Below are 10354 nucleotides of genomic sequence, written 5' to 3'. Positions count from 1 at the left end.
GCTGGGATGCAATAGCCAACATAGGTTCAACATAACCCTTGAACAGCAGGCCCGATGTGCTTGAGGGCGACGCGCCTGGATCAGGCCGCAGGCGCGGAAGCAATGGGGCGTGCTTAATTGCGAATCAAGGCCGTTGGCGCTCCTTGGGTGGGGTTCGGGGAGCAGGGGGGGGGCAGTGTGAGTTGGGGCACACAGGTTCACCAGGAGCCTTAAGGGGAGGCAACAGCGGCTGGTTATTCGCTGAGGGCCTATGCAGGGCACTGCTCTTGTGGCGTTGCGCAAGACCAGGCGAGAGGCGCTTTGCTTGCGATCTTCCGCTTGTGGTCTTGTTGCGTGCGGGGTGCGGTTCGCATGAACCATGTTGTGCACAGCCCAACAGGTAGGGTTTGGGCTGTCTGAGTGCAAATTCAAGTTGAGCTCTACGTCGTGGGCATGACGCCTTGAATAATTTTTGATAAAAAATCACAATCAAAAAGTCACAAACAGTAGCTTTATTGTGTCAAGCTGGACTCGCGTTGCCCCTTGGCAGGGTTTAGAACGGCATGTCATGGCCCCGTGATCACAAGTGTTCGACACATCCGCATGCAGCGCGTGCGTGTGAGCTACGCAGTGGCTTAACGTGTACAAATCCCAGTGCACCCAAGACCTTTGAGAGGTGCGCAAGCAGAAATGCAGCACACGCGGGCCAGGCCCCCGCGCGTGCTGGCATGCATGCTGAGACGCGGCCGGACGCAGGGAAGCTGACGTGTCACGGAAGATGGTGTCCTTGCAAATACCAAGTGGCATAGCCATGAGAAAGAGGCCGCCGATGTGATGAAGAATGAGCATCAAGCCATGTGCAGAGCACACAGGCCTGGCCGCGCACAGATGAAGTGGGTTTTGGGACATGGAAAGCTGATCATGCAGCTGGGCACTCGTGCCAGGTGGCAATGGCGTCGGTGCGTTCGACCCCAAGTTTGCTGACTCATGCAGGCAAATCCTGTGCCGGAACCGAGCAATCAGCAGCTAAGCACCCCCAATCGTAGGCTCTTGGCCTGTCTGAGAGGGCGAAGGAAGGCGATGCAGATGGCGAAAGCATCATGGTGGGGCCCACCGTGATACCAAGATTGAGCACCTTGTGCACAAACGAATCACGACACTCAATCAGTCTTTGCAACCAAGACCACACCAAGCGCCGTGTTGTTGGCAGCGTCGACTGCGCAGATGCGGATTGAGTAAGTGGACTGCCCTTTCAGCCCCACGAAAGTCACTGCGTCGGTGAGCAGCCCCGCGGCGCCGGCCTCTTGCGCGAAGGCGCCCCGCATGACCCGCTTCCGCAGCGGCGAGCTGCTGCAGCGTGCAGCGGGTGGCGCAGGCCCTTCCTGCCCGACAATCAGGTAGGAAGCAACACCTGAGACTGCGTCTTTTGCCGCTTGGACGTATTGTATGATTAGCGAATCGGGCCCGGCGGCGGTGGCATTCAGCCGCATGTCGGCTGATGTCATCTTTGGCGCCTGGGCGTCGTACGTCACGTCTACTGAAGCCGGCGGTAGGTCGAGCTTTGGGTCCTTGAAAAACACACGGACCGTTTGCTTGCGCTGAGCCGTTCCCAGCGTGAACTTCCGGGTGCGAGAGAAGGGCACCCACGTGCTGCAGGCCCGCAGCGTCCGGGCGGTGAGGCTGGCGCACATTTTTGTGGTGGCGGGATCGGCCCCGAGCGCTGAGATAGAGAGGTTGATAGCCCGGGACGCCGTGAACGCCGCGCCACCGCTGACGGCGACAGTCGTCACGGGCACGAGCTCGGTCTCGGCCAGTGCCGGCTTAAGCATGGCGTTGCCCAAGGTGTCGCGCAGGAAGACGCCGACCGCTCGGGATCCGAAGGGCCCCTCCTCGAGCCGCCACTGCTTGACCTCAGCAAACGGCTCCCAAGCTGTGCAGCCCGCCGACGCCGCCTTTGCGCCGGCGTTGGTGATGCACATTGCGTCGATCCCGCTGGGGTCGGAGCCGACAATGACCAAGGTGACGTTTTTGGAGTAGGTCAAGGCGGGGCCGTCAGTACTGACGATCTGCACTCTGCACGTTGGTGCCGCGGTGTCCAGCTGCGACTCAGGTGCCTGCTTTGATAGAATCCCTCGGAGCGCCTCAATCGAGTTCCACAGGTTGACTCTTGGCGTCGTGACGCCGGCGCTGGGGTCCAGTGTTGGGATGCCGCCTTGGAGCAGCGCGGCGACGACCTGGTCTGACGTGGCAGATGGCGCCAGGGACTTCAGGACCTGTGTGTATGTGTGTGCGTGTGCGTGTGTTTGTGTTCAAATGTGTGTGTATGTGTGTGTGTGTGAGAGAGCGATAGAGTGTGTGTGTGTGTGTGTGTGTGTGTGTGTGTTGGGTTGGGGGGGTGGGTGCAAGCATGCCAATACGGCCGTGCGCCTCTAGTATTTGCGAGGTACTGTGCAGCACAATGCTTCAGCATTCGAAGCTGCCTGGGATTTGATGTGCCTGGAACGTTGACTTGAAACGGCCGTATCAGGACCTGGTCAGCAGCAGACCCCTGCCTCTCACCGCGATGGAGCCGGTCACGTGCGGCACTGCCTGGCTGGTGCCGGCCATGGACCAGCCGCCCGCATTGATGATTGCCCCCGGTGCCAGGATTGTCAGGAATGGCGCACTGCAAAAATGTACACAGGGTGGCAGGTGAGCAGCCGGCTGGGCGTGCTGCTGATAAGCATCACCCGCACTGCAATGCCATTCCATTGCGCCCTGCACTGCAGCAACATCAGCACTTCTGAGGGGCATCTGCTGTTGGGCAGGGGGCTTGTGGCTACAAAAAAAGGGTCACCTCGACAACAACGTTGCTGACCTGTTGCTGAAGCATGTGACATGATTCTCAACAGGAATCTCATCCCCGCACACGCGCCAGTCGCGTGCCCTCAGATCTTGGTCGTACGTGGCGCCCACGCTGACCGCCCCGGGCGTGCATGCCGGCGTGGGCAGCCGCCCCTTGAGGGCGGCGTTGCCGGCCGCTGCGGCGGGCACGATGCCGGCTGCTCGCGCGGCGGCGAACGCCACCGTGTAGGGGCTGTCGTTGCAGACTTCAGAAAACCATTTGCTGGTGGAGCCGAGGGACAGGTTGATGGCGCAGACGTTGTAGGAGCCGTCGGCTTTAGCCTTCAACACCCAGTCAATGGCGGCCAGGATATCTGCGCCGCAGGGAGGAGTTGAACAGGCTGGACGGACAGATTGCTGCACAGCCAGCTCCAGACAGTGGTGCCGTGCATAAGACCGTGCTGGCGCGCAGCAGGGGCACGCCCGCTGCGGACGTTCAGGCGAGATAAGTCATGCCGGCATTTGGGCCTTAGTAAAGGGGGCCGCACCCGCGTCCCAGGCGAGAGAGTCTCCAGTCGTACTCTGTTTGAACACGTCCTGTTCAGGGCGATTGCGGTCGGGTGTTCTGCTATGCTTTCCAGGGCTTTTTTGATGGGGGGCAGGGGACGTGGGGGCTGAGGATGGGGGTTGCACAAGGGTTCAAACCCTAGGTGACGATGGACAAGGGCGTGTTCCGCTGACAACTAGCAAGGGTAAAGTGAAGCAGACTGGATGTGCCAGGCCTGCACAGTTGCTGCAGCTGCGGCTTCCGCATCTCAGCCCCTCACAGCCCACCCCCACCTCGACAGACCCAGGGCCTCCAACTCACTTGCGCCGTCCCGTCCCAACCCATCACCTGACACCCACCAGCACAAGAATCTTCACCCCTGGAGCCACCTTGGCGATGATGCTGGCCACGTTGGTGCCGTGGCCGCTGGAGTCCGTCAGACCGTCATCAGCAGGGGTGAAGTCGCGCGCAAACGCGACGCGGCAGGGCTCCGGGGCACCGGGGTAGGGGCAGGCGCCCAGGTCAGGGTGTGCGTAGTCGGCACCTCGCGTTAGTGGGAGCGGGGTGCACGAGCGATCAACAATGCACCAAGGTTTGATGTGAGGGGGGCTGAGATGCACGCACTGCATGCCCAATACAGTAGTCACAACAGCCGCCTGATATGCGTGCACGTATCTGGCAGCTGCCTTTGGCAAGCTTTGTCGGTACGATTTATCGGGGGGGCGCGGCAGGGCAGGGCAGGGAACGGCAGGGCTTGCGCAGCCTGTCCTCTGAGCGTGTTGAGGTCACGCTCATGACCAGGGCCTCCTGCCGCCGTCATAGCTTCACACCTGTATCCAGGAGCGCCACTACGCATCCGCTGCCGTTGTAGCCCTGCGCCGCCGCCGCCGGCTGCCCAATAAGGGGAAGGCTCTGCACAAGCTCGGGCCTGTTCAGCCCGTTCTCTACCACAGACTCGACCAAGGGGTCAGTCAGCAGCGCCTCTGCCGCCGCGCGGCTTGGCAGCGCCACGATTGACATCGGGAGGGCCTCCATGTGCCGCACGACGGCTGCACCTGCGAAGGCGCCGCCGGCCGCTCCACGAGAGAAGAGGCGCTGCTGAACTGCGGCCTGCGTGTTCTGCACAGCCACCGGCAGCGCGGCAGGCGCGCTGACATCGGCGCCCTGCACAGGTTGTGCCTGGGGGCTGGCGACTTCTTTTTTGAGTTTGTAGGTGACAATGTAATGCCCACCCCCACCAGAGGCTGGGTATGCTGAGTCGGTCGAATACCGGGCTGCAGATGGATTGCTGTCGGCGGTGGGCGCCAAGACCGCGGCATTGGGGGGGATCAGGCTCCTGGAGGCCGCATCGAGGATGTAGCCGCCTATGTTTGTTGCGCGTGCGGTTGCAAAATGTGTCGTCGTGATGCGAGTGTGCTGCACAGGCAGCCCCACCGCCCCCAGCCGGGCCACATGCGCCGGCGCAGCTGCCCAGCAACTACCGGCTGCAGCTCCCCCACTGCACGATCGGGCCAACAGCCCTGCCACAGCCCTGGGGCTGGGGGTGGGCCAGACTGCATCCCTCGCAGTACCGATGTCTCACCGTTTGCCGGTGTGGCCGCCAGCGGCGCCAGCAGCAGCACCCAGAAACTCAGCACCACTGCTCGAAAAGGTGGCTGCGGTTGTCGGAAGGGGTGCACCGGCATCACTGCGCTTCGCAGCTCCAGCCAGCACCCTGCAGTGTGCGTCAGGGGCAGTGATTAGGTACACACCAGGCAAGGCTGTAGTGGACACCAAGCTCACCGCAAAGAGGGCAGCGCTTGTACCCTCCTGCCCAATGTCTCTCCTTGCATGCGCGGTTAAGGAGGGTGCTGGCTGGAGCTGCGAAGCGGCAGCCGCGCGGGCCAATCGCGCACAGTACTTCGCGCGGTTGCACAGTGCCGTGGTCGCGCGACACGCGCCCCAACTCTTCAGAGCAGGACGACGTGGTGAGAACTCAGGTGGCGGAACCTGACCTCACATCACGTTGCCACACCCTCCGCAGCCACCTCACCTGCACTGTGGTCTACTTGTTTAGGCCCACCTATTCTGGTGCGGCAGCTGCAAGGGCGGGTCACAGCATGACGTGGTTGGTTGTGCGCGCGCGCGGTGCATGCGCACATGGCGCGGACAAGGGCCTGGGCTCAAGGTAGTTGATAAATTTTTGTATTCTGTGCAAACTTTCAGTTACTTTGCATGTCAGAGAGCATGTGACGACCACGGAACGCACCCCTCACCCACAGTCTGTGTTGCGGCCACGCTGCCACCCTGGCTTGCTGATCAAGTGAAACACACTCAATCATTACATCAAACAGATGCCAGTGCTGCACTTCCCCCCCTCTGCCCAGTGCGAAGCGAAGGACGCTTTGATACTGCAGCTCATCTGAGTCAAGAGCGTTTCAAGGCGCAGTCCGGATGATACCTGTCGCAACTCACAATTCCTTGACATTAGGACTGTGAACCAGGACCGAAGCGTTGGGCCTGTCACCCATGCCGGTGACAGTGAGAATTCTCACCAGACCTGCTCCACAGCACGGCCCTGTCATGCAATCATGCGGGACGCGCCAACTGTGAATTGTGATTAGGCAGGGTGCTCCTGTCTTGGGTCATCCCGAGAGCGGCGCCTGGGGCATGGCCCACTGATCGCCGAGAAATGATCGCAGGTGCTCATCGGTGCAAGATGGGACCTCGGCGGCGGTGTTGCAGGCGCAAAGCAGTTGCCACCCCAGCAATTACAGCCAACGTGACTTGGCATATTATAATGGTCCCAAAGCGTGCAGCCAGGCGTTGTGCTGGCTGCATACACGGCCACTCGCAAGTGGAATCACCACTGCTATTGCGACGATGGCGGGTTCAGCAGTTCCGCTGCGCCTCCTCGCCGTCACGCGCGGCGCATGAGAGCCATCCCTGCAGCTGCAGGATCCCCTGCTCGTGCGCCGTATCTTCGCCGGCAGCACATCTCATAGCCCTCTTTTACTGGCGCCGCAAGCTCGGTGCGGCTGCAGTGTCATGGCGGCCTGCGGGCTACGGTGACGGCCGCCCACAGCCGCCCCAAGCAGTGAAAACAGTCGCAGAGATGAAGGGCAGCAATGAGGCTAAGTTTTTCAGCAGCAACGCCACCAAACCCGCGAGGAGCGGCTCAAGCCTGATGGTGGCATGGTTGGCGTCGGTTGGAGGGGGGGAAGAGAATGAATATGGCGCAAGGTTCTGATCCTGAGCCTGGACGATGTGCCCCTGAAGGCAGTTTCCATGTTGAGCCAAGTGATGGCTTGAGCACCCTGATATGATATTATGTCACTCAGCGCCGCTGCTGTGCTCGCTCAAGCTGCCGCCATCCGAGGTGTGCGTGCTGTGCCTGCTGCCAGTCCCTGTGCGCACACCGACTTGGGACGCTGCCAGCAACCCGCAGGCCGTGCCACAGGGCCATCTGGCAGTGCTGGCATCTGTTCATGGGCAGAGTTTGTCAAATAGTTTGCCTATTTCATATGTCATTAGCATTCTAAAAGCAGGTTGGCAACAGCTGGAGCAGGCCTGCACGCATGTCAAGCGACGGCACAGGTGTGCTCGTGTGCGTTGCTCAAGGGCCCATTATGTTGCCGCCGCCGCGCCGGCTGGCATGCAACGAATGCGCGCTCAGCAACCCGGGCGGGGCCTCCCCCGTCCTGCCGAGCCAAGTACGCTTTTACGTGCGTTCTTGGCTGCATTCTAGCTAGACCTTCAGCTGGATGACTGACACGACCGCCCTACATCCTTGCACTGCCGTTGGCCCCTTCTGCTGTCCAGCCGCGTTGCGTTCAGATCCCCCCTTGAGGCTGCCTTTCCCTGCTGTTGATGCAAGGGCCATTTTTCTTCTTTCCCGCCCCGCTCCACCCAACATGACGTGTATGGCCGCGCGCTGAAGGAGCACAGGGGTTGTGCGGGAGCGCTGGACGTTGAAGCTGGGGTTTTGCTTGTCAACGGCACCCTGCTAATCGGGTACACGCAGGAATTGTGAGGGTCTGCCCGAGCGGACTGGTGCGACTGTTGATTGAGGCAGCCAGGTGGTGAGGACTGCGGCTGAAGCCACACTTGGGTGGGGCGGAGGCCTTGAAGTGCTGGATGCACGCACATGTGCGCTTGGGGTGCCTTGTGACAGTGTGCTGAAAACACGTAATGATTGCAATTCACAATTGCGAATGACAGGCACACATGTGCGTGGACCAATATGTAATGTGTGTGTGTTTGTGTGTGTGTGTGCGTGCGTGCGTGCGTGCGTGCGCGCGCGCATGCTCGTGTGCGTGCTTGCATGCATGTGCGTGTTGCTGGTGCAGGCGCCATGGTTTGCAATGTCATGACATCATCTCCAAGTTCAGGACGCCTGTTGGGAGGCTGGTCCGTTGCCGTAATCATGAAGTCTGTTCACAACCACCATCCAAATGATCTCCCATACAAGGAACGCAATCATATCAGCCATTGCACTCCCATTCTGTTGCGTATGCCGTGAAGATGTGATTGGGAAGGCTGATCGGTGAATGCAATTCAGTGCTGAAGACAATAGTGTGTCTGGTGGGGCAAACACTGGCACACCCTTGCTTTTGCCAATTTCTGCCCGCGCATTATCTACCTGTCTACCTGGCTGAGACCCAAGCTCGCGCGACGCCGGGCGCGCATGGGCAAACACGCCACGTTTTGTTGGCAATGAGGTCACTCAGTGACCTGCGAGGCCCAGGTCTGCAAGGATTGAGCGGCTATGACACCTTCTTGCCACCCTGGACCCGTTGTTTCTTGATCAAATATAGTATGCAACGCCACGCGGCGAGAGCTGTGCGGCGGAATTTGAACGCGCAACTGAGGGCAAGGAGGGCGCGTCAGCAGTTCTGCCAGCTTCAAGGCATTCCATGGGCGAGGTCAAGGCACGCAACGTCAGCGCCAGTCGTCGTCAACCCTAGCACCCATTGCATCATGGACTGTATTTGCTGTGGACTTATGCTGCTCCAAATCATCTATCTGTTAGTTACGTTTGGAGAAAATAGAGCCAAGGCCAAGTTCTTTGTTTTCACGTTGGACATCATGTTGTGCTGGACATCCACATAAATATTTTGCTTTGAGCCCCTTGTTAAGGACTTAGAAGCCAGGTTCCCCAGGGCCCTTGTGAGGTCCACTTGCAAAGGCCACAGCCTGTGACCAAGACGGTAAACAAACGGTCCAGCTGGCAGGCTGCAACACCATGTAAGACCATCAAATCACACGCGCCTTCCCACGTGCTGCTAGAAGTACAGCGATCAGCAGAGACTGCACTGTTCAAACATGAATGCCCTTCTTGAAATACAAGTGCATGCAAGATGATAACATCAGAGCAGTGCGGGTCTGAGGCGGCTTGAGCGGGCGCGGCCAATCACGTCCCGACTGTGGGAAAGGTCAATAATCACATGAGATCACTCTCGGCGGCGCATCAGTTGGAAGCCACTTGTCGAGGATCGCGACAGGGTCAGGTGCGTGCTCAGGACCATATCTGCGGGGTCCAGCCAGATCTCATACTTGGGCGCCTCGCTTCTGACATCCCAAACCCACACAATTGCAAACAGCGCCTGGCGCCCCGGCATGCGGTGCACCAGGCGTGCCTTTGCCCACTGCTGCTCGCTGATTATGGGCCCGAGCTTGGGCGAATCCCACTTTGTGGCCTTGACGTCTATGAAGCACACCGCGCCTTTGCGCTCGGCGCCGGCAAACACCCCGTCAACATCCCGGTACTGAAAGTCAATCGCGCTCATGGGATTCAGGACCGAAAGCCAGCAGGTCTCATCGAATCCTGGAAGGTGGCGGCTGAGGATGCTGTGCACAAAAACTTCCCCGAGCTTGCCGATATACTTGAATTCGTGGTCAGGCCGCTCCTTTAGCCACTGCTCCTGAACGCCGCAGCTTTCGCCGCCGCCGCCGCCCCGGACACTGCCTCCGACAGCGCCGCCGACGGTGCCGCCGACAGCACCGCCACCGTCCCCTGACCTGCCACCACCATCCTCAACGTAGGTGGCCCCGCCCACGGACACGCCTGCCACTGTGACATTTGTGGTCACATGAACCGTTAGCGGACTGGAGAGCAAGCGCTGGGACTCCTGGAGCTTGGCCTGGAGCTCACTCAAGGGCGCGCGTGCTGCTGCTTCCTGCACTCGCTTCAGGTCCTCCTGCCAGTTCCACAAACTCCAGTGCTGCCTTGTGTCTGGCTGCAGCTGTGGTTGGGGCTGTGACGTTGATTGCGTACCCAATCGTGCAGGAGATGGCGGGCGTGGCGACAGAGGCCTGCTCACACCTGTTGCCGTGAAATTGTGGCCGAAATGCAGCAGAGGTGTCATACACAGGCGTGCTCATGTGCTTGCAATCAGAACCCCTGTATACCCTGCAGAGATACACCCTGTCCAGCCAGGTTCTGCAGTGGCTAGCACCCAAGCATAGTTCAATCTTGCTGTAACAAAAACACGTGGCCACGCACACCCATGCAGTCGTACACACACACACACACACACACACACACACACACACACACACACACACACACACACACACACGTGCGCATGCACATGCACATGCACATGTACATGTGCATCGATGCTCACGTCTGCGCACAAACGCACGCACATACGCACGCACGCACGCACGCACATACGCACGCACACGTGCCCATCCGCACACACAAACACCCCCCCCCATACACACACACATACACACACCTTGTGGGGAGGTGCTTCTAGAGTCGATGGTGCTCGCAGTTTTGACCAGCGTTGATGCGCTTTGCTCGGGCCTACCATCTTGCAGCTGTGCAGATTGCGCCAACCCCTGGCGTGATCGGGTGGAATGGGGGCCAGGAAGGTTGGCAAGGCAGCGGTCTCTTGCGAGAAGCAGACCCTTGCTGCTGATGCATGGACAATGACAAGATCTCCGCACTGGCGGCGGCCTTGCTAGGTGGACAGCAGCAGCAATGATCTGGGGGGTGAGGCCTCCATCTACAACCTC

At 59.9% G+C, this 10354-nt stretch overlaps 2 protein-coding genes across 2 annotated transcripts; both read right to left on the bottom strand.

Annotated features, from left to right (window-relative positions):
- Positions 1-1139: 1139 nt before the first annotated feature.
- Positions 1140-4384, bottom strand: MNEG_8673 (peptidase S8/S53 subtilisin kexin sedolisin; the record flags this gene model as incomplete). The annotated part of the gene is made up of 6 exons (XM_014042856.1): positions 1140-2252; positions 2539-2644; positions 2837-3176; positions 3351-3399; positions 3709-3893; positions 4180-4384. 6 exons carry the CDS (start codon positions 4382-4384, stop codon positions 1140-1142), a joined length of 1998 nt encoding a protein of 665 aa, XP_013898310.1.
- Positions 4385-8781: 4397 nt separating this feature from the next.
- On the bottom strand, positions 8782-9117 carry MNEG_8672 (hypothetical protein; the record flags this gene model as incomplete). Its single annotated transcript, XM_014042855.1, has 1 exon — positions 8782-9117. The coding sequence occupies one exon, from the start codon at positions 9115-9117 to the stop codon at positions 8782-8784; it is 336 nt and encodes a 111-aa protein (XP_013898309.1).
- Between the last annotated feature and the right edge of the window lie 1237 nt (positions 9118-10354).

The sequence above is a fragment of the Monoraphidium neglectum genome (assembly GCF_000611645.1).
Source record: "Monoraphidium neglectum strain SAG 48.87 unplaced genomic scaffold scaffold01672, whole genome shotgun sequence".
In the NCBI taxonomy this organism is placed as follows: domain Eukaryota; kingdom Viridiplantae; phylum Chlorophyta; class Chlorophyceae; order Sphaeropleales; family Selenastraceae; genus Monoraphidium; species Monoraphidium neglectum.
Note: the sequence above shows the minus strand (reverse complement) of the source record. Positions and strands in the feature narration are given on the sequence as shown.